This window comes from Bos taurus, chromosome 1 (assembly GCF_002263795.3).
Source record: "Bos taurus isolate L1 Dominette 01449 registration number 42190680 breed Hereford chromosome 1, ARS-UCD2.0, whole genome shotgun sequence".
Classification (NCBI taxonomy): domain Eukaryota; kingdom Metazoa; phylum Chordata; class Mammalia; order Artiodactyla; family Bovidae; genus Bos; species Bos taurus.
In genome coordinates this window covers 53,368,998-53,393,011 of record NC_037328.1, presented here as the reverse complement: position 1 = coordinate 53,393,011, position 24,014 = coordinate 53,368,998, and the positions used below count along the sequence as shown (strand labels likewise).

Below are 24,014 nucleotides of genomic sequence, written 5' to 3'. Positions count from 1 at the left end.
TGGAAAATGGACCCTAAAAAGTCTGTGCACCTAAATGAGTTTAAAGTAAGCTGGTACAAAACTTGAATTTGGCCTTTCTCTCTGTTAACAGGACATACTTTCTTCAGATGTTGAACTACTTTCAATAATAGATTTAAGTTTCTTTACCTCTTAATTGATCTGTTCTAAATTTACCTTTAAAATCTTTTATTAACTTTGGCTAAGTAAATAACTATTGTGACTTATACGATTCTACCTGACTGTTATAAACCCTTTTGATATTTATTGATAAAACTTCCTAAACAACTTGACTTCTAGATAAATTTGGGATGCTTCAGAGGGCCCCTGAGACATCCCAAAGAGCTATTAAGCTACCTGGGTTCATTGGACATGTTAAATTACATGGGAAGTACTGTTGAAGTGAAGTGAAAGTTGCTCAGCTGTGTCGGACTCTTTGCGATCCCATGGACTATACAGCCCATGGAATTCTGCAGGCCAGAATACTGGACTGGATAGCCTTTTCCTTCTCCAGGGGATCTTCCCAACCCAGGGATCAAACCCAGGTCTCCTGCATTGCAGCCAGATTCTTTACTAGCTGAGTCACAAAGGAAGTACTGTTGAAGGGGTAATAAATCATTTCAGATTATACTGTATGGTTGATGTTACTAATATAGGTATCCTAAAATTGTGTAAAATTCATATAAATCTGATATGTCCTGATAAAATATGGTCAATTATAATTCTAGTTATCATATTAAAATGTTATGACCAGGTTTCCTTGTCAATTGCTATAGAATCGGATTTTAAACATGCTTTCTATGGTTTTATTCTCATGCCTTTAAAAAAATACTGCTAGTTCTTCAAGATTTATAGAAAAGAGTTTCTAAGATTAAGCAAATAAACAAATTTTGTTACTAACAGTAAGCCAGTCCCAGACTGGAATTTGGTCTTCTTTCTATTTAGAGAACAAAGTTCTTAGAATGCAGCTTTAAATAACAGATTATGAATTTCTTTGCCTAAAAATTTAAGTGAGTTATATTTGTTTTTAAAATATTTTTGTTACTTTGATAAAGTAAATAAACATCATTTAAGATTATGGTACATGTAGCCAAAGTTCATTCTGCTTCAACAACAAAAAAACCCTCACAGTTAAGATTTTTGCTGTCCTGATGTCCTTAAAACATGGCAATAGTCTGCTCCTAAATCAGGAAATTAAAAATAGATAAACAACAGCTCAAAATCAAAGAGCCAGGGCTAGGGGAAATCCAAGATGACCTCTTGGCTTTTCCCAGCTCCCTGACAGACTTCATTTTTATTTGATGGGTTAAAGCCTTACCTGGCTACAGTGTTAATGCCCTCACAGTGAGTTCTCCAAAAAAAAAAAAAAGAAGAAAAATGTTTCACTGAATATTAAGTCTAGTGTTGTTAATTAAGGTCTGTGCTTCTAAGACACTTCTGAGATAGTTCCTTGTTATGTTATATTGCCAAAAGTTTTAATTAAGTTATTAAAAAGGACACTCTAAGATTGTTTCTAAAAGCTTATCTCAATAACCAGTCTTTGCATAAAGATCAGATGTTCCATGATATACAACCAGGAGATGAAAACTTGGCTATAATCATTTAACTGAGTCAAATGAGCTGGGGTACACCAGGCTATACCCAGTGAAAATTCTTGACTTAAATTCTTGCTTGTGACCTTACTAATAACTGCTAACTATATTATTTTCTATGTAGCTTGCTTCAGAAGATTATCTCTTATGTTACCAAATGTGTGACTAAGCCTGTAATAAAATGCTGATATGCAGTTTCATATGAGATCAATAATTGTAATAATGTAACTCTAGATATGGATAGAAACAACAAGAGAAAATATTTTCCTGGACCAAGAGGCTAGTAAGACAGATATGGTCCAGAGACTTTTGCTACTTACAAGGCCTGGTCTAGTGACAACACATTGAGTGGCCTTTCAATGGAATCTTTGTTAGATCTGGGAATGAGCTTTCCCAGCTAAGTGGGACAGAATGACCATGAAATGCCCAAAAAATATGGCCAAGTATGTGGCTATGAAGGGACCTTGCTGACTGGAAGGTGGCCCTTGCCAGCTGCCTCTACATAGATTAAATCATGACCACTACAAAATGCTGACCTTCAACACACCCTTGAAAGGAGTTCAGGATGGAGACAAAAAAATAAGGCACTCTATGCTCTGGGAAAAACCCAGGAAACAGGCCTTCAGATGTTTTTAGGTAAAGATTTTTATGAGTCCAAATTCTTGCATCTTCTCATGCCTAGAGAAGCACTAATGTCACAAACCAATGTCTGGACCTGGTTCTCCTGGCTAGCCCCACAACAGCTTTCCTAATCTATTAATCTTTGGGCTATATATCTTTAACTTTCTTGTTAAGTTTGTTTCTCCAAGTAGTAGTACAACAAGAATATCCATCCACCCAGCAAACACCCAGACAATGCTAGAACAAGCTGCCTTATCACTCTGTGGGCTCTCCTCTCCCTCCATAAATGCACCCTGAGGTCCTCAGGCTATTCTCCCTTTGAGATCTTATACAGGAGACTGCCCCCAGTAATAGAAAAGCTCAAGGGAGACCACCAACAACTAGCTGACCTGGAGATGTCCTCACACCTCCAGGCCCTGGAAAAGTCTTCAGCCATATCGCCCAAGAAACCTTAAAAAGGATACCCATTCCTTTGGGCAACTGGGTTTATCCCTATCAGTCAGGAGATGAGATATGGGTTAAAGATTAAAAGAAGGAACCACTTCAGCCAGTTTGAACAGGCCCTCACATGGTCATCCTGGCAACCCTTACTGCTGTTAAAGTTACAGATGTCATCCCTTAGAGTCACTACACCAGAGTCAAGAAATCTGCAGCTTCCTTGATGAGGACACCTGGAAAACAGTTTGGGACCCCAAAAAACCTCCTCAAGGTCTGGTTCCAAAGACAACAGCCCTCACCCATGAAGGACGCTGAGCCCTGCTCTAGTCACTCCGGAAGCTGACTAGTCAATGCACAGCAGAAGCTTGAGGACTCTTCAGCCTTGCTCCAGCCACACTCTGGCAGCTGGCTGGTCAACGCACGGCAGAAGTTTGAGGATCTTGCTATCAAAATATCAATGGATTTTCATTGTCAACTCTGGCCTCTATCCCTAATCAGTATTATTGCTGTGCTTTTCATTACAGGACCAACTAGACTCCCTGGCTGAGGTGGTTTTACAGAATAGGAAAGGGCTAGACCTATGACACCACCCTTATGGCAGAAAGTAAAGAGGAACTCAAAAGCCTCTTGATGAAAGTGAAAGAGGAGAGTAAAAAAGTTGGCTTAAAGCTCAACAGTCAGAAAACTAAGATCATGGCATCTGGTCCCATCACTTCATGGCAAATAGATGGAGAAACAGTGAAAGCAGTGTTAGACTTTATTTTGGGGGGCTCCAAAATCACTGCAGATGGTGCATGCAGCCATGAAATTAAAAGATGCCTACTCCTTTGAAGGATTCAAAAGCAGAGACTTTACTTTGCCAACAAAGGTCTGTCTAGTCAAGGCTATGGTTTTTCCAGTGGTCATGTATGGATGTGAGAGTTGGACTGTGAAGAAAGCTGAGAGCCGAAGAATTGATGCTTTTGAAGTGTGGTGTTGGAGAAGACTCTTGAGAGTCCCTTGGACTGCAAGGAGATCCAATCAGTCCATTCTAAAGGAAATCACTCCTGGGTGTTCATTGGAAGGACTGACACTGAAGCTGAAACTCAAATACTTTGGCCACCTGATGCGAAGAGCTGACTCACTGGAAAAGACCCTGATGCTGGGAGGGATTGGGGGCAGGAGGAGAAGGGGATGACAGAGGTTGAGATGGCTGAATGGCATCACCGACTCGATGGACAAGAGTTTGGGCAAACTCTGGGAGTTGGTGATGGACAGGGAAGCCTGGCATGCTACGATTCATGGGGTCACAAAGAGTCAGACACAACTGAGAGACTGAACTGAACTGAACTGAGACCTACTGACAGCTGAAAAGAGATGACTCTATCTCTTCTTAATTGAAGAACGCTATAAACCAATCAGAAATAGTCAAGGGCAAGGCCCAACCACTAAGGGAATAAATCATACAAAGAGAGAAACTAGCTAATTTCTGGGGTAATTAGAACAATATCTGGAGCTGGGCATCATGACTTCTCCCTTTAACAGGTCCTCTCTTCATGTTCTTTGCGGTGCTCTTCTGTGGTCCTTGTATTCTCAATGTAATTGTCAGTTCATAACCTCTTGGATTAAATCCATAAAGTTACAAACGGTTATAGCTCAATATAGCCCCCTAAATGATGGGGAGCTCTGAATGTCCTACCAAAACATGAGATGATGCTTTCTACAATAAGTGATAGAAGCATCAAGAGGGGGTAAATGAAGGGGAAAAATTAAAATTTTACATAACTTCCTGCTCCTTCTGCATCTGTAACCCAGCTTGCTCCTTGCAAAGTCTAGATCATGTAGGTCTCAGAAAGTAGGGACTCACAATACTAGGAACTGGAGCTTATCTCACTCACCCTTGTTTTGCTCTTTGCAATCGCCCTAGCCCCTGCAAACCTGCAAACCCATTTAATCATGCCTGTCCATGTATAAAAAACTCTGTAACCCCTTTGTTTGGGGCTCAGAGTTCGGAGTGTTAACTCCTCTGGGCCCCGCAGCATAATAGACCTGAGTTCTCCCACTCTCCAAGTGTGGTGCCTGGTTTCTCGAGTACTGGTTTCTACAACAGAATGGGTAAAGGGGTCAAAAGGTACAAACCAGGGATCCAAAATACATCATGTGACTATAATTAACAATGCTACAATGTATACTTGAAAGTTGTTAAGACAGTAGATCTTAGGGACTTTCCAGGCAGTCCACTGATTAAGACTTCATGTTTCCAATGCAGGAGGTGCAGGTTTGATCCTGAGTTGAGGAACTAACATTCTACATGCTACAAGGTGCAGCCAAAAAAACAAAACATCTTAAAAATTCCCATCATACAAAAAATGTATATGAGGTGATGGATACAGTAACTAACCTTACGGTGGTAACTGTTTCGTATATATATATATACATATATATATGAACATATATATGTGAATATTATACATATATAAAAGCTTCACACTGTATAACTTAAACCTACACAATATTACATACCAGTTATAGCTTAATAAAGCTAGAAATTAAAAGACAAGCAGCAACATGAAATAAAATAAAGATCATGACAATTAACTATTTGCTCCTGTAAGGCACATATGATTCAACATTTTAAAATAAACTGATGTAATTCAACAGATTAACAATAAAGAAGACAAAAACCATATGATTATCTCAATGCATGCTAAAAAGCATTAGTTCATTATTCATTCATTATAAAAATTTTCAGAGAGGTAGCATGAGAAATGAATCTCTTCAACCTAAACAGGAACATCTGTAAAAATTCTACAGGAAACCGCATACTAAATGGTGAAACACTGAAGGCTTCTTCCTAAGATCTGGAAAAGACAAAGATGTCTGTCTGCTCTCACAAGTGTATTCAACACTGTACTAGAGAACTTGGCTCATGCAACATGTAAAGAAAAATAAACAAAGAGCAAACAGATTGCAAAAAAGAAATAAAATTGTCATTATGCACAGATGGTATAATCATTTATAGAAAACCTCAAAGAATCTACAAATAATATTAGAATTAGTAAGTAGCAAGTCACAGGATATAAGTTCAATAGACACAAATCAATTCTATATAATAGAAATAACTAGAAATTGAAGTTTTATAATTATCATTTACAATAGCATAAAAAGTCAAATATACATGGATAGTCTAACAAAATATTTATAAGCCTGTACACAGAAGACTACAAAATATTTCTGAGCAACATCAAAGAAGACTCAATTAAATGAAATTAATTATACACCATCTTCATGGATGGGCGTTCTCAATATTGCTAAGATATAAATCATCCCCAAACTGACCTACAAATTCAATGCAATCAAAATCAAAAGACTTCAGCAAGAAGTCTACAGAAATTTATAAGGTGTTTCTGAGATTTACCATGTAAAAGCAAAGGATCTAAAATAGAAAACTAGTTTTGAAAATTTAGGCAAATGCAAATTAAAACCACAATAAGATACCATTACATATCTTTTAACATGGCTGAAATTTTTAAATTTAATAATACCAAGTGCTAAACAGAATACAGAGAAACTATAATTCTCTTACAATGCTGGTGAGAATAACAAAATGTATAGCTAATTTGAAAACAGTCCGGCAGTTTCTTGTAACATTAAACACATACCATATGACTCAGCAATCCTGCTTCTAGGAATTTACCCAAGAGAAATGAAAGCATCTCTTTCTACAAAGAGTAATCCATGAATATTTATAGCAGCCTTATATATAAAGCCAAAAACCAGAAACAATTCAAATGTCACCAATTGTTAAATGGATAAATAAGTTATGGTACATCTATACAAAGGAAGACTACTCAGCAGCAAAGAAAACTGAACTACTGATACATGCAGTAACAAGGAAGAATCTCAAAATCATTACACTAAGTAAAATAAATCCAGATGCTACAGGTCTTCCTACTAGAGGATAATCAGCAAAAAGCAGTATTAATCAGAACGGAAATCATATCACTGGTTACCAGAATTTAGAGGTTGAAGAGGAATGACTATGTAATAGATTTTATAAAGACTAGGGAAGACGAAGAGCTATTGATCATGGTAGTGGTCACCTGGTTGTATATAAAGAAACTCACTTAAACGTATATTTTTTTAAGTGAATTTTACTGTATATGAACTATAGCTTAAAAAAGCCTAACCTATAAAAAAATTCAGTGTTTAGAAATGCATTTATATTAATAAAGAAAGTGAAGAGATGATTACTGTGAAAGTCAGGTCAACAGTTACCTAGGAAGAGGAGAACTGAGTGCTTCTGGAGCACTAACAAAACTATTTGGTGCTTTCGGTAAAGCCACAAGACTGTATGCTTCATAATTCTTTTTTAAACTCTGTATTTATATTTTGTGGGCTTTTCTTCAAGCATATTTTAATAACAATAAAGCATTTTGGGGCTTTTCTTTAAGCATGTTTTAATAACAATAAAGCATTTTAAAGTTAAAAAACAACCAAATATTTCTGTCATTCATTCATAAAACCTTATGAGGTAGTTCTTCCACTTTTGATAATAAGGTTCAATTATTCCAGGGTTTTCCCACAGAAAATAACTATAAAACTTACACAAATTTCAAAAAGCAACTCCTTGAAGACACCAAAGAGTGGAAGAAACAAACCAACCAAACAAACTGAACATAGAGGGTATACATATATGCTCAGAGAGAAGAGAAGAGAACTACATGAAATTAAGTTTATCACTTTTAGAGCTTTTAGTCTGAGGCTAAGTATAACATTCAGTTCAGTTCAGTTCAGTCGCTCAGTCATGTCTGACTCTGCGACCCCATGGACTGCAGCACACCAGGCCTCCCTGTCCATCACCAACTCCCGGAGTTTACTCAAACTCATGTCCATTGAGTCAGTGATGCCATCCAACCATCTCATCCTCTGTTGTCCCCTTCTCCTCCCGCCCTCAATCTTTTCCAGCATCAGGGTCTTTTCAAATGAATATTCAGGACTGATTTCCTTTAGGATGGATTGGTTGGATCTCCTCGCAGTCCAAGGGACTCTCAAGAGTCTTCCCCAACACCACAATTCAAAAGCATCAATTCTTTGGCACAAGTATAACATAGAGGAAAACAAAGGTCTCCCTGGTTAAAGGAACCAAAAAATTGAAGCCATGGAGCCATGGCTGTTGAGTGTGGGGGAATTCCAGAAAGGAAATAGAGAAGAGATCCCCCAATTTTTTTGGCCATGTCTCTGACTGACAGCTGAACCATACATGTGGAACACTCATTCACAGCAGCTCAGCTAAAGACAAAAGATCTGAATTGAAACTGGAACCACTAGGCAAGAAAAACAGCCTTGCAGTTCAGTTCCAAATAAGTTAATTGCCTATCAAAACAAAACTAACACACTCATTGCAGAATCTCCACATCTGTCATGTAACTATTGGGTACTAGCTATATGCCAGGCATTATGCTACATTCTGGGAATATACCAGTAAGCAAGTTAAAGTTCTTGCCCTCGTGGAGGCTATAGTCAAATGGAAAAGAGAGCCATAAAAGTACAACAGAACTTAGTAAATGTTTTAATAGGAGAAAAAAAGGGACTATGTCATTGAAACACCTAATGCAAAGTAAATAGGACTTTCTAGAAGTTTTAACCAGCCAAATTCAAAGGAGTGGAGTATCCTGGGCAAATTCTAGAGGTAAAACAGATGGCACACTTAATAACTAAAACAAGTTGAATATAGTTGCTGCATATATAGTAAGAAAAGAATGACAAGAGACACCAGTGAATATAGCAGGGTCCAAAGTGTCTTAAAGAACCAAGCTAATAAGTCTGAACTTAACCAGGAACAACTAGAAGTCTGTTAAAAGATTTTCAAGCAGAGAAGTGAAGTATTTCCAATTTTCTTTTAAAAAAGCTATTTTAATGGCTGAACAGACAGTTCTATAGACTGTTGAACAGTCAGACTGAAGAAAGGTGAGACTGAGCCAGAAAGACAAGTATAGAAGCTATTTCAGAATTCCAAATGAAAAATAACTTTATTTAGCTTAATAGAAGCACAAGGGCAGAAGGAGGCATGTACAATATATTTAAGAAGCTGAATTAATTGGACCTAAAACAAGTTACATAGCAGTGTTGGGAAGAAATATTGTGAATCTAACTGTGGGCATATTGAACTATAGATCTTTTTGAAAAATAAAAATGGAAATATTTAGCATTCGGGTAGATAGACCTAGAGTTTTGAGAGTGAGATCTGAAGCAGAGATAAAGATTTGCGTTTCATTAGCTCACAGGGAAAATTGATGCCTCAGGTATTAATGTCTAATCCTGGTAGATTAAAAAATGGTAGACATTTTAAACAAAAGAAAAGAAAATCAATGGATTAGGGTAAGTTTTATATTGAAATTCCTAATTTCAACAGAAACAATTTATAGCTCAGTGAATTTCTGCTTATATATGATATATAAGCAGTATATACAGTAACAATACAGCTTTCTCATCTAAGAAACAGAATGATTCTAATTCTCAGATGAGCCTGGAGGCCTGGATGAGTTGTGAAAGCTAGAAGAAAGTTTTTTATAACAACCTAATTTAAATAACTTTAAGAAAAATATGTTTGGTTTTCATGAAGGGATTCTTTTCATACTTAAGGTAAAAGCATCCATATAATTTTCTTTTCCTCTTTAGAATTTAAGTGTCTACAAAGAGATGGGGAAGGGTAAACAAATGTCAATTAGATACAGTTTTTCACACAACTGATATTGTCTTTCAATTTAATGAAGCACCAAAAAGTAACAGAAAACACAGAAAGAAGCAACTGAAAAATACATACATGCTAAAAAAAAAAATAGAATATTTAATTTCAAACTTACCTTGCTCCTAAATTTTCAATGGTTATATATTCATCCTTTCTCACAACTTCAAACTGCAAGTGATGGGAAAAAAAAAAGCCCTAAAGTAGTTCAATTTTCAAAATTCTTTAGTGTTACTTCTTAGCTTTAATGTTTGAAAGAAGACAGAATGAAACTATAGTGAATATACAACAAATAAAACAGAAGAAACAAGCTATAAACAACCTCAGTCAAATAGTAGAGCTGATCTTAAAAACCAGTTCTACTTTATATGGCCATAGGATTTAAATGCCAAATCTAAAAGAGAAGATCACACCTAAACATAATACATATATACATTTTTTAAATTTTGGTTTACTTACTGATAAACTAAAAAATCAAGAAGATATTTTATTAAAATGAAATAGCAAAACCAAGACTATAAAGGGTTCAGAAACTCTGAAATTTTTTTTAACCATATGTGGAACAGAATTAGATTATCATCCTCTGTGCATGATAGACTTTCATCACTGGTCATGGCCTGTTTTGTCAGTTTCTGTGTGTGTGTGTTTTATTTTTTAAATTTTTTTTTACTTTTAAGTACCACTTAAATACTACTTTAGAGAAATCAACACAACAAAATGTTAGAGAGCTCAGTCACCATCAAAGAGAATATGACTAGGCTACTATTATTATAATTCCCAAATCTGTTCCAAGTCAAAAACATCATTCCAGTGAAGGAAAGCAAGAAAAACAAGAGAAAGATACTCACCAAAATTTTGACAATTCCAGGTACCTCACATTGCAGCATCCTTACCATGTCACCCGTACATCCTTCCTTTAAACATTTTTTTCCACTAAAACTCTATAAATTTTACCAATAGAAAACAACAATAAATTATCAATAGATAAAATAATATGAACAATAAAAATAGAAAAAACCCACTGATGTGCAAAACTGATTATATTTATATAAAGTTAGAAGCAAATATTGCTAAACAGTAAAACAAAAGATGTGAACAAACACTTGAGAGTTAGCTGTTCAAAGATAGTCCATTACTTGTACCAATGGATTTCCTATTTAAAATGTATGATCACACTTTTCTCTCTCATTTCTATTAATATTTCAAAATCTTTACATAGTTACATTATAAACTAAAATGAATTTGCTGCTCCTAGTGAAAGCAACTTCAAGCAACATATACAAATTCAATAAGTGCAAAAAGAAATACTGAATTTTTATTAGATAAGTGAAGATTTCAGTGGAAAAGAAAGAATAAAAATTTGAGTCCTCTGATCCTGATCTTGCCATTTCATCTGGTTAACTTACTTAGTTTTCTTTTACTGGTCTTTCTAAAGTTGAGCACTACCGATTGCCCTAACAATCAAAGAAAGTGAGAAGTATTTACATACTGCTTAAAAAATGAATAACTGTGCCTTATATAATGATTTTTACAATGTACAATACAAGTTTATCTGTTAATCTTCACAACCTTATAAAGTAGGTATTACTATCCTCACTTTATAGCTTAGAAAAATGAGTTTCAGCCTAGTGTAAAAAAAACCTAGTAAGTGGCTCAATCTGGACTTGAACTCAGAACACTCAACTCCATATACAATTGCTTTATAAGTATTTTCTGTGGTTTGCACAATGTAAACACTTTAGAATTAAACATTATAGACCCAACTTATGGCTATTACCTCATTAAAGAGTAAAGAGTAAGTAACAGACTCAGGCAATCAATTTCTATTTTAATTTCAGTGGAAAAAATTCAATTTTGTTATATGATTTTAGGCAAATATAAGTAATACAAATATATTTTGAAGGTTTTCTGTTGTTTTTTTTTTTTTTTTTTTTGCCACACCGTGCAGCTTGTGGGATCTTAGTTCCCTAAGCAGAGATCGAAGCTGAGGCCTGGCAGCGAAAGCACCAAGCCCCAACCACTGGACTGCCAGGGAATTCCCAATGACACAAATATATTTTTGAAGACTATAAAATGTATCACTGTTCTCTACCCTTAAAACTACACAGTTGTCCTTTCTTTTTATTAAACACTTCTATTCTTTGATTTTATGTCCTTTATGTGAATTTCCTACAAAGACCTGTTTAATAAATGGTAATGATGACCAAATAGTGAGGAGAAAAGTATCAGAGAGAATAGGGAAAGAAAAATGGAGCGAGAAAGGAAGAGGAAGGATGTAAACAGAAAGGAATGAAGGGGAAAGAATAAAAAAGCAGGAAAGAGTAGAAGAGGATATGCTCTAGTCAAGTTTTAAAGGAAGTACAAATATAATACCTGATCATTTTCACCTGGATATTTTAAATTCTTGAACTTTTTCCAACAAATTTTATGGAAGTAAACACAGCAGCTCTTACTGCACATTAACTGAAAAAATCCCTGGAAAAGAGTAAAAACTGTTGATAAGAAATCATGTAGATAAAGAAAATATCACCTTAGGTTACTTTTTATTATTCTATAACTAGATGAGCTTGGCATTGAAAATTTATCAACAGATCACTGGTAATCAAAGAACTATAAAAATCATTTTTATATCATTAAAGACAAAAAATAGGCAATAATTTGAATAAGTTAATATTTTTCATATGCTGTATACAATATTTTGTTGATATACAACAAAATATCAGAAACTCAGTGAGTGACCTTTGTAGCTGAACATGCTATCTGCCCCACTTCATCAGAACTTTTATATTTCTCTTTTCCTTCAGCCCCAATTCCATAGCATTAGTCCCTAAAACTTCTTTGTCATCAATCACCAGACCTTAGATTGGTGATAAACAGCTCCTGAGCTACTGTACTTGTGAATATTACAAAAGCACTAGCAAAGCCAATTCATTTTTTTAAATTTATTATTGAAGGATAATTGCTTTACAGAATTTTGTTGTTTTCTGTCAAACCTCAATATGAATCAGCCACAGGTAATACATATATCCCCTCCCTTTTGAACCTCCTTCCCATCTCCCGCACCACACCACCCCTTTAGATTGATACAGAGCCCCCGTTTGGGTTTCCTGAGCCATACAGCAGAGTGAAGTAATTCAGAAAGAGAAAGATAAATATCATATTCTAATGTATATATACAGAATCTAGAAAAATGGTACTGAAGAATTTATTTACAGGGCAGCAATGGAGAAACAGACGTAGAGAATAGACTTATGGACATAAGAGGGGAGGAGAGGGTGAGATGTATGGAAAGAGTAACATGGAAACTTACATTACCATACGTAACATAGATAGCCAACGGGAATTTGCTGTATGGCTCAGGAAACTCAAACAGGGGTTCTGTGCTAATTCATTTTTTTATTGACTCACAGGATATAAATAATTCCTGATCACAGTGAATCTAAGCTTTTGAGATTTTTGAGAGTCAAACAACTTCTCAACTGCATTTTGCTGTAATTAAATGAAGTACTTTAAAAAAATTAATTTATTTAATTGGAGGCTAATTACTTTACAATATTGTAGTGGTTTTTGCCATACATTGACATGAATCAGCCATGAAAAGATGCTCAACATCACTCATTATCAGAGAAATGAAAATCAAAACCACAGTAAGGTACCATCTCACGCAGGTCAGAAAGGCTGCTATCAAAAAGTATACAAACAGTAAATGAAGTACTTTTTAAAGAGTATTTTGATGAATGATAATATAACAATTTTCACCTAAGTTTAATTTTACATTTTTAAAACACTCAGTTGATTGATAATTACAGTACCTTATAATTGGTGTTCTTTAAAACGTCAGCTTCACAAGATCGCTCACAATCTAAATAACTGCAAATGGTCTGCTTCATTATATTACCCTCAGTTGTCTTGATGAAATTATTAAGAAGGTCCTAAATTTTAAAAATAAAAAATCTTATGAATCAGTAATAAAAAGACCACACATTTATATTAAGGTATAGGTTCATTTCATGTCCTTTATTTGAAGGTGTTTTATGTTGTTGTTTTTTTTAGTCATAGAACCTATTTCCCTCATTCAAAGAAAACAATACACAGAAGGGCCCTAAACATGAAATACTAAATTTATTCCTGAATACAAACACAGAGAAAGTGGAAAAAGTCTACATTTGAAGCTATACGTCCATTTTCCATTCTAACTCATAACAGCCAGCGGGTTCCTAACAAGAATTACTTTCTCTGAAACAGATACAGGGAAACAACAAATTGTTGGAAACCCAAGAGAGTCCTTGCTAGAACTGGCCCCCAAGCACCGTGTTGGCAGTGGGACTACTGTAGTGGTGCAACAGGCTGCTCAGTTAAAATGGGCAGAGGCAGGGCCAGAAATATGTTTCCAGTGTTCAGAGTTACAATTTTGAATGCAATTTCCGTATTTTAAAATGCTGGCTAAAGGTTGTGAAACATATTATCAAGTCTAAGCTAAACAAGTCCTTAATACTGCCCCTTAGAGAGACATACCCATATATACTGAGGGTATATGACATGATAAAGTATACCTCTATAGACTATTTTACGCATCAAGTCAGCATTCATAACATTTGTTTAATGACATTCAGAATTTTATGAAGAATAAAAATGTTTTAACCAAATCAACTAGAAATTTTTAAATGTCAAAAAATAAAGAAGCAGCATCCAAGGACCTATCCATATGAAAGCAGTATATCCTATGAGGATAGGCAATAGGAAGTGCAGATGCTGAAATAAAAGGACAGGACTCATCGTATGTATATAGCTACTGTCGTTTCACATATCTAATGCTTAATAGTTCAATACTGATCTATTGAGTTGCCCACCAAATCTGTTCCTTGTTCCTTTCTTCTTATTTTCTGTGCCAGTCATTGATACTCACTCATTCAACGAACATTTACTGAGTGCCTGTTTCGGGCTAGGTTGTTGTGAATGCTAGGAAATGTTAGATGCTAAGGATACGTGAACTTAGTGAACTTAGAAGGTCAATATATACTTAGTCCTCATGGAACTTACATCAAGCACATCTACCACAATCTATTTAATTTCCAACCAGCAGGCTTGAAGTCATCCATCACATAGTTATTCCATCACCCTTTACATGCAATATATTAGCAAATACTGTTGAGACTTCTCCCAAATTATACTGCAAATTTTTCTAATTCTCTCTCCATTAGTACCATTCTACGTCTTACGTAGATTACTAACTATAACAACTGCCTAACTGGTCTCCCTCATCCCTGCCTACTATGTTCCAAAGCACTCTATAAAGAAGCAAAAGATCATGTCAGTTTCTTGCTTAAAACTCTTCAGTGGCTTCCCACTACCTTAAGACTGACTTCAAGGTTCTGCAGAACTTGCAGCATCTGAACCCAGTACACCTATCCATCGTTGGCCCATCTCTTCAAATTCATCTCTAGCCTCACTCCCTATAAAATTAATATGATTTTATACTTCCAGTTCCTCAAACTTGCTCTTCAAGGCCTGTAGGCCTTTTCCCACTCAATTCCATTTACCTAGAAAGTTATTCCCTTACTTTTTACAGAGTTAGTTCCATTAGCAGTCTTGGGTTTCCAACTTAAATATCTCCTCCTGGAAAGGCCTTTCGTAACCACATAGACACACATACACATTTATGCATATATACATATAAATATGGATACATGCAGGTATATGTGTCTGCATTTCCTCCATTTTCTCTATCCCAGTCCCTTGTTTTTCTTTAAAACACTGATTACAATTTGCAACTATTTTATTAACTCCTCCTTTATCATAAATATAGAAACCATTAAAGTCCTAAATTCTATAAACCATCAGATCACATCAGATCAGTCGCTCAGTCGTGCCCGACTCTTTGCAACCCCATGAATCGCAGCACGCCAGGCCTCCCTGTCCATCACCAACTCCGGGAGTTCACTGAGATTCACGTCCATCGAGTCAGTGATGCCATCCAGCCATCTCATCCTCTGTCGTCCCCTTTTCCTCCTGTCCCCAATCCCTCCCAGCATCAGGGTCTTTTCCAATGAGTCAACTCTTCGCATGAGGTGGCCAAAGTACTGGAGTTTCAGCTTTAGCATCATTCCTTCCAAAGAAATCCCAGGGCTGATCTCCTTCAGAATGGACTGGTTGAATCCCCTTACAATCCAAGGGACTCTCAAGAGTCTTTTCCAACACCACAGTTCAAAAGCATCAATTCTTCGGTGCTCAGCCTTCTTCACAGTCCAACTCTCACATCCATACATGACCACTGGAAAAACCATAGCCTTGAGTAGACGGACCTTTGTTGGCAAAGTAATGTCTTTGCTTTTGAATATGCTATCCAGGTTGGTCATAACTTTCCTTCCAAGGAGTAAGTGTCTTTTAATTTCATGGCTGCAGTCACCATCTGTAGTGATTTTGGAGCCCAGAAAAATAAAGTCTGACACTGTTTCCACTGTTTCCCCATCTATTTCCCATGAAGTGGTGGGACCGGATGCCATGATCTTCGTTTTCTGAATGGTCAGCTTTAAGCCAACTTTTTCACTCTCCACTTTCACTTTCATCAAGAGGCTTTTGAGTTCCTCTTCACTTTCTGCCATAAGGGTGGTGTCATCTGCATATCTGAGGTTATTGATATTTCTCCCGGCAATCTTGATTCCAGCTTGTGTTTCTTCCAGTCCAGCATTTCTCATGATGTATTCTGCATAGAAGTTAAATAAACAGGGTGACAATATATAGCCTTGACGAACTCCTTTTCCTATTTGGAACCAGTCTGTTGTTCCATATCCAGTTCTAACTGTTGCTTCCTGACCTGCATACAAATTTCTCAAGAGGCAGATCAGGTGGTCTGGTATTCCCATCTCTTTCAGAATTTTCCACAGTTTATTGGGAACCACACAGTCAAAGGCTTTGGCATAGTCAAGAAAGCAGAAATAGACGTTTTTCTGGAACTCTCTTGCTTTTTTGATGATCCAGCGGATGTTGGCAATTTGATCTCTGGTTCCTCTGCCTTTTCTAAAACCAGCTTGAACATCAGGAAGTTCACAGTTCACATATTGCTGAAGCCTGGCTTGGAGAATTTTGAGCATTACTTTACTAGGGTGTGAGATGACTGCAATTGTATGGTAGTTTGAGCATTCTTTGGCATTGCCTTTCTTTGGGTTTGGAATGAAAACTGACCTTTTCCAGTCCTGTGGCCACTGCTGAGTTTTCCAAATTTGCTGGCATATTGAGGGCAGCACTTTCACAGCATCATCTTTCAGGATTTGGTATAGCTCAACTGGAATTCCATCACCTCCACTAGCTTTGTTTGTAGTGATGCTTTCTAAGGCCCACTTGACTTCACATTCCAGGATGTCTGGCTCTACGTCAATGATCACACCATCGTGATTATCTGGGTCATGAAGATCTTTTTTGTACAGTTCTTCTGTGTATTCTTGCCATCTCTTCTTAATATCTTCTGCTTCTGTTAGGTCCATACCATTTCTGTCCTTTATCGAGCTCATCTTTGCATGAAATGTTCCCTTGGTATCTCTGATTTTCTTGAAGAGATCCCTAGTCTTTCCCATTCTGTTGTTTTCCTCCGTTTCTTTGCATTGATTGCTGAGGAAGGCTTTCTTATCTCTTCTTGCTATTCTTTGGAACTCTGCATTCAGATGTTTACTATAATTTAATTATAACACCCCACTGTTTATAAAGCCTTAAATGATCTGGCTAACATTTACCTTTAACATTTACCTCTCAAGTGCAAGAAAAAAGGACAGGATATTATTTTTTTTTAAAAGGAATATTCATAACAAGAAAATTCTTGGTAGATGATAGCTGAAATAATCATGGAAATTAAAAATTCAACTGAAGGATAGAAACAAGAATCATGTTGAAAATAATAATGATATGAAAGTCACTGCTCTACAAGGGTGCCAGTATCTCTATAAGTATGATCTTCTTTCAACAGGGTAAGTTCATCTCAGGAGACACATGAGGATAGGAGCAACTGGGGCAGCACAGGCCTCTGGTGGTACTCATCTGGAATTTGTCAATGCCAGATAAAGGGTACAGGCCAGCCCTCTAAGCTTCCTTTAGAAACTAATCACAATGTCTGGGAAGTAGGACTTTTGGTGGGCCACAGGCATAGGTACCAATATAAGAACATGCTGGCCTAGAGCAAGAGCAGGATCATGGACACGCTCTGCTCTATTGTACATTAAACCTTTAGTTATTGAATTTTAGAGAAGTATGGCGAGAGAGGGCTGGAGGACAGAATAGGGCACCTGGAATGCAGCTGGTTACCCAAATTATTTTTGAGGCAGAAACTATTTTCCAAGTAGTATGGAAATATTTTAACATTATAATAACTAGTATGATAGCACTAGTGTATACTGGCTGAATACTAGCTCTATGCAAAAAGATGAAGTTAAGAAAATCTCCTAGAAAGTAGAAAAGACAAAAAATAAAAATTACCATAGAAATAACAAAGTCAGAAATTCAGTCCAGGATGTCAAGCAGCTGAATAGCAAACATCTCAAAAAGAAAGGAGAAAATGAAGAAGAAATCATCAAATTAAAAAAATAATAATAAAATGTCCTAGCACCAAAAATGGAGAAGGCAATGGCACCCCACTCCAGTACTCTTGCCTGGAAAATCCCACTGATGGAGGACCCTGGTAGGCTGCAGTCCATGGGGTTACTAAGAGTCGGACATGACTGAGCAATTTCACTTTAACTTTTCACTTTCATGCATTGGAGAAGGAAATGGCAACCCACTCCAGTGTTCTTGCCTGGAGAATCCCAGGGACAGGGGAGCCTGGTGGGCTGCCATCAATGGGGTCGCACAGAGTCAGACATGACTGAAGCAACTTAGCAGCAGTAGCAGCAGCAGCAGCAGCACCAAAAAAACATATGTTCAGAACACTAGGGATATACAGAATATCCTAAAAATTCCCAGAAAGAAAAAATAAAACAGGTTACAAGCAAAAGATTGAGAATCAGAATGACATCAAATATCTCAAAAGTACTACTATTGGAAGCTAAACGATAATAGAAACATAATTTTTTAAATTAAAGGAAAATTATTTTCAACCTATAATTTTACACCCAGCCAAGATACAAGTAAAGTGTACAAAGGATAAATTATTTTGAGACTTGAAAGGTCTCAAAAAATTTAACTCCCATGTAAATTCTCTTTCTAGGAAGCTGCTGGATGAAAGCTACTCCCCCAAAACAAGGGAGTACACCTAGAAAGAGGAAAACTTAATCCAAGAATAGGGGATTTACACAGGAGAGGGGTAAGGGTATTCCCAGGAATAAAGGGAAACTCTAAGGCCACTTTAATAACAACGTGTAACTATTAAAAGGATGGGGACTGGGAAGTGTGTGTGTGAAGGAGATGTATAGGGAAGTTACTAAACCCTCATCTCCAACAGTAGGAAATCAAAAGACGACACCTAAGATGGAGAATTTTTTTTAAATAGTGATACAGCTTTTTAAAAGTACGGGTTAATATCAAAGGAAAATGCCTAGAGGGTTCAAATAAGTTATCTATAGTCAGAAACTACAATTAGAAATGATGAACCACAGACTGTTAAAATCTTTTAATATACTTAACAAACTGTATATGTGTACTAGCTTGCATAAAACAAAAATAAAATTTGGATAAGAAAGAAAAATATTTTAAAAGGAGAAGGACTAGGAGAAAAACAATCAAGACCAAGTAGGAGCTGCTTCAGGTAAACACAGAAATTCAATATTTTTTTAATGCATAAAATTACTACTTAATATATTAAGTCAAAGTTAAAAGACATATAATCATCTCACCAAACACCAAAGATTATCTTTCTTACTCTATTGATGACTGAGAGAGGTATATTAAAATATTCCACTGTGTCTGGGAAGTCTTCTAGTTCTCCTTTTAGTTCTACCAGTTTTTGTCACAAGTATTTTGAGGCTATATTATTAGATATATAGAAACTTTGAGTTGTTAAAGATTCCTAGAAAAATTGAATTTCTTATTTTTATGAAACATCCTTTTTAATCTGAGGAATGCATTTGGCTTTAAAGTCAGCTAAAATGTAAGGATCCAGAAAGGTTTAAAGCAAAAGTTTGGAATAAGATACCTCACTCAAATGTTAATCAAGAGAAGCCTAATGTAGCTATTTTCAGATTAAACAACTAAAAAGTGACCAATATGGCTTATTAGATGGGTAAAAATTACCCAAAAGGTAAAGAATATCCAGAGAGTGTGGGCTTCCCTGGTGGCTCAGAGGTAAAGAATCTGCCCGCAATGTAGGAGACCTGGGTTTGATCCCTGGGTTGGGAAGATCCCCTGGAGGAAGGCACAGCAACCACTCCAGTATTTTTGCCTAGAGAATCAAGCCTGGGCGGCTACAGTCCATGGAGTCACAAAGAGTTGGACACAACTGAGCGGCTAAGCACATGAGGGCAAAGAGCAATTCTTACACTCTGTCTTGAGAATATAAATCAGGACAAACTTTCTGGGAGGAAATGTGGAAATATACATGAATAACTTATATAAGTGTGTAAACACTTCACAATTCCACCTCTAGAAATTTACACTAAGGCAATGATGTGAGAAATTAAAAAAGATCACTTTCTGTAATACTAAAAAACTAGAATGTTTAGGATAAACTAAATGTTCAATTCAAGGGAACTGGTTAACCAAATTAAAGCACAGTTTATGATAGACTATGAGAAATTATACTTTCAATATACAATAATCTACTTGCTGGCAAATTCACAATAATATATTTTTATACTATAAATCAATGTATATAACATAACACCAATTTACTAAAAATAAAAGTGTTTATACATGTGTGTATGGAAATACATAAATGAAAATTCTAACAATAGTTCGCCATTTGAAGGAATATATTGATGAATTTTTTATCTTTGGCATTTTCACGTTTTTCAAGTTTTCTAAAATGATCATTTAATACTTTTAAAATTTAAATCAACAACAAAACAATGGCAAACATAATTAGAAAAAATACGTTAACTTACATTTATCTCTAGCCATGTGAACTAGTACAACTTTTAATCTTCTTGTTATCTGGAAATGCTAATACATCCACCTCACTTCTCTCTATTTGTTGAATCATACTCACATTCTGTACCAGATAATGGAATCAAAGTTTTTTCATACAAAAAGCTAATGTCCAATAAAAGAATATGTTTTCTATAGAATGACATAGCATAAACTGCACTTTATCAAAGATGATTCTGATTAGCCATAGATTAAATAATTTCTTACTTTAAAAGTTGTAGGTAAATCTTCATCTTCTGTAGGATCTATATCAAACCAATGATCATCTGTGTCTCCTATTTCTTGTAAGCTTTTATGAAACTCTAGCAGTCCTCCATTATATCTGCAAGGCATTTTAAAAGGTTAATTTGAACAAGACTCTGTAACTAGCTTACCAATTAGACAACAGGCAACCCATTTGTGTGCGTGTGTGTGTGTGTGTAAGTAGGATGATAATGTCTAGCATGCTACAATACTAGGATTCTCACCTATAATAGACTGAGATGAAATATAGGTAGAAAGGGAGGTAATAGATTATGTAGTAGCTCAAGCTTGAACAGTATGGGGGCCATGGTAAATCAAAGGGGTTGTAGGGTTGGCTGGCTTTTGTTTACTGTCTTGGAAGCCTTGAAGAAAGAGAAGGACTGGCACAGGTCAGCCAATGATTGACTCAGGACACAATGAAAGACAGAGGCCTCTGAAGGCAGCATTTAAAGAGACCCTCAGCTCTGACAGCCATAAAGATAACTTGTGCTAAAATCAGGCCCAGATTTAACCACAAAGTGGGAGAAACTGGCTACTACTATCAACTAAGGGTACTCCGTGAAAGTTAAAAGGCCTCTATGGTAACATTTAAAGAAATCTGACCAACTCTAAACATAAAGGCAGACCATGCTGAAAATTAAGACCCAGTATTTAATCACAGGGATATAACAACAGCAAAAACCAAAAGCACAGCCTCAACAAGACTATTACACTATCAGGACTCTGATATGGAACAAGTAGCCCATGCAAATATCTGTACATTATCTGAGGTACATGTCCCAAAAGATGATGCTCTTCTTCCTTCTCAAAATCCTCCCCGATCTCTGCTCATTGTCTAAATACTGAAAAATCTAGGATCAGGTACAAGCAAAGCCCAAGTGAAAAAAGAGGAAGAAAAGGCTTGTTCACCATAAGCATTGCAGACTTCACTACTTTCACTACTGTGCAGTGGCAGGAATGTGTCTGGGAGTGGATCCTAAGAGAGCTAAAGTGAAAGTGAAGTCACTCAGTCATGAAACTGAAAGTGAAAGTGAAGTCAATCAGTCGCAAAGCCCGACTCTTTGCGACCGCATGGATAGTAGCCTGCACCAAGCTCCTCCATCCATGGGATTTTCAAGGCAAGAGTACTGGAGTGGGTTGCCATTTCCTTCTCCAGGGAATCTTCCCAACCCAGGGATTGAACCCAGGTCTCTCACATTGTAGACAGACGCTTTACCATCTGAGCCACCAGGGAAGTCCAAGAGAGCTAAACCAATGATCAAGTATATAGCTGGATAGGGAAATGTATACTGATATGGGGCAACTCTCCCATAATTCAGCATTTACTGAATGTAAGGACATGCGAAGCCAATCCCAACATGTTGCTGAGGCTACTTGAAGCCTGGACACAACCAATGGCCTCTATAATAGTAATTGAGATGAAAACGTTGAAAATTTCTTGGCAGAGTATTCAAGAAAGCTCAGGGAGGAAAAGATGGTAGAATGGACATAACACCATTGAATCCATTACCAGACAGGGTACCCTAGAAAGGTCCAGAGGACATTCCATTTTATTAATGCAGTAAGAAATACAGAGTAAGAAGGACATTTTGAGCAGCTCAGTGGTGACTGTTCTCTATAGGCCAGGGATGAAAGGAAATGCTGCTGCCAGACGACTGGGTTTTCTAGTGTCAATGATTTGGAAAATGGATTCTCGATGTCCATCAATAAAGAAAATAAACAATAGGTAGTTCACATATCTGAAGAAAGGACAGCAGTCCAGATTCTTTGACTCAGAGCTATGCTAATTCTCTCCACAGTATTAAAGAGATTTTGATTATCCTGACTTTCTGTGAAATATCACAGTGGCAAACTACATTGAGAACATCATGCTAATAAACAGGAAGCAGGACGTCTTCTGGATAATAAAAACCAAGCACACCAGAGGATGGACGATCAGCCTTTCAAAGAATCAAGGAACTACCATATTAAGTGATGCTTTTAGGGATTCAACAGTTGGGCCCAGCAGTAATCCTTCATAAGGATTTGCATAAGTACATTTTTCCTAATTCATCCTTCAGATTTCAACCAAACATTAATTCTTCAAGGAGACTTCTGATTCCCAAGAAACCCACTGAGGTTCCAATAAGGACTTTAATTCTTTATTATATTTTCCTTCATAGCTCTTTCTCACATTTCATAATTGATTATTTAAATAACTGATTATTTTATTAAGGTCTATAAACCTTCACTATACTGTCAGTTACATGAGGAAAGAAACTGTTTTGTAAACTATTTTACCCCTAACACCTAGAACAGTCTCTAATATATAATAAATGCTTAGAAATAAAATGAATGATTGATTCTACAAATGGCTAAGGATACACATATTGGAGGGCTTCCTTGTTGGCTCAGTGGTAAAGAATCTGCCTGTAAAGAAGGAGATTCAAGTTCAATCCCTCAGTTGGGAAGATCCCCTGAAGAAGGAAATGGCAACCCACTGTAGTATTTTTGCCTGGGAAATCCCATGGACAGAGGAGCCTGGCGGGCTACAGTCCATGGGGTTCCAAAAGAGCTGGATATGACTTTAGTGATTAAACAACATACATATGGGAAGTGAACAGATAGCCCATGTACATTCCTCTGTACCTAACTGCGTAATACCCAATACCCCTGGACTCAGAACTGGGACCCTTTCAATGTGTTATAAGCTCATTTATAACTTAAACACCCATTTCAAGTGGTAATAATATTAATAACTATAATTATTATTTATTAAGAATAGTATTTTTGTGTCCTGAGCACTGTGTTAATTACCTTAATAGGTGGGCACTGTTATTAGTTCCAAAGATTAGGCTTAGCAACATTAAATTTCCCAGGGTCGTATACCAGGTAGTGATATAAAATGTATTTGAATCGGCCTATCAGACTCCAAAGCCTATGTTTCTAATGCCTATGCTATACCACCTTTTATTGCCATGGCCTGTTAAATTTGATATTTAATATTCTCAAGTACATTAATGAAATGATCTACACAATCAGTGACAGAAAAAAGAATCAATGGAGCACAAATGTCATGATCCCTGGTATATTGTGCAAACTTTATTTCCATTACATAATACTGAAAGTTAACAGGCAAGAACTACCCATTAATTAAAATTCTTACCTCTTCTGAGCACATCGAAGCAAACCACGGCCAAAATAAACTAATGACATAAAGTTTTCACAAATTTCATTTTCTTGGATTACCATCTTCATCACTAGAAATTTATTCTCAGCTTCTATATAATCCTGTAGTAACATAAAACTAGGTTTGGCTGATGTAAAAATTATTTTTTCCTTTTACAATAAAC

At 36.3% G+C, this 24,014-nt stretch overlaps 1 protein-coding gene across 12 annotated transcripts in view; it reads right to left on the bottom strand.

Moving 5' to 3' along the window:
* The window catches only part of DZIP3 (DAZ interacting zinc finger protein 3), a 129,841-nt gene that overhangs the window by 75,663 nt on the left and 30,164 nt on the right, over positions 1 to 24,014 (bottom strand). For all 12 annotated transcript variants that reach the window (NM_001076092.2, XM_059885574.1, XM_059885566.1 and 9 more), the window contains 6 exons: positions 23,828 to 23,952; positions 20,647 to 20,761; positions 13,188 to 13,307; positions 11,749 to 11,850; positions 10,224 to 10,316; positions 9,494 to 9,546 (listed from right to left, as the gene is read on the bottom strand). In NM_001076092.2, the coding sequence (NP_001069560.2) occupies positions 9,494 to 9,546; positions 10,224 to 10,316; positions 11,749 to 11,850; positions 13,188 to 13,307; positions 20,647 to 20,761; positions 23,828 to 23,952 (608 nt within the window). The remainder of the gene's footprint in view (positions 1 to 9,493; positions 9,547 to 10,223; positions 10,317 to 11,748; positions 11,851 to 13,187; positions 13,308 to 20,646; positions 20,762 to 23,827; positions 23,953 to 24,014) is intronic.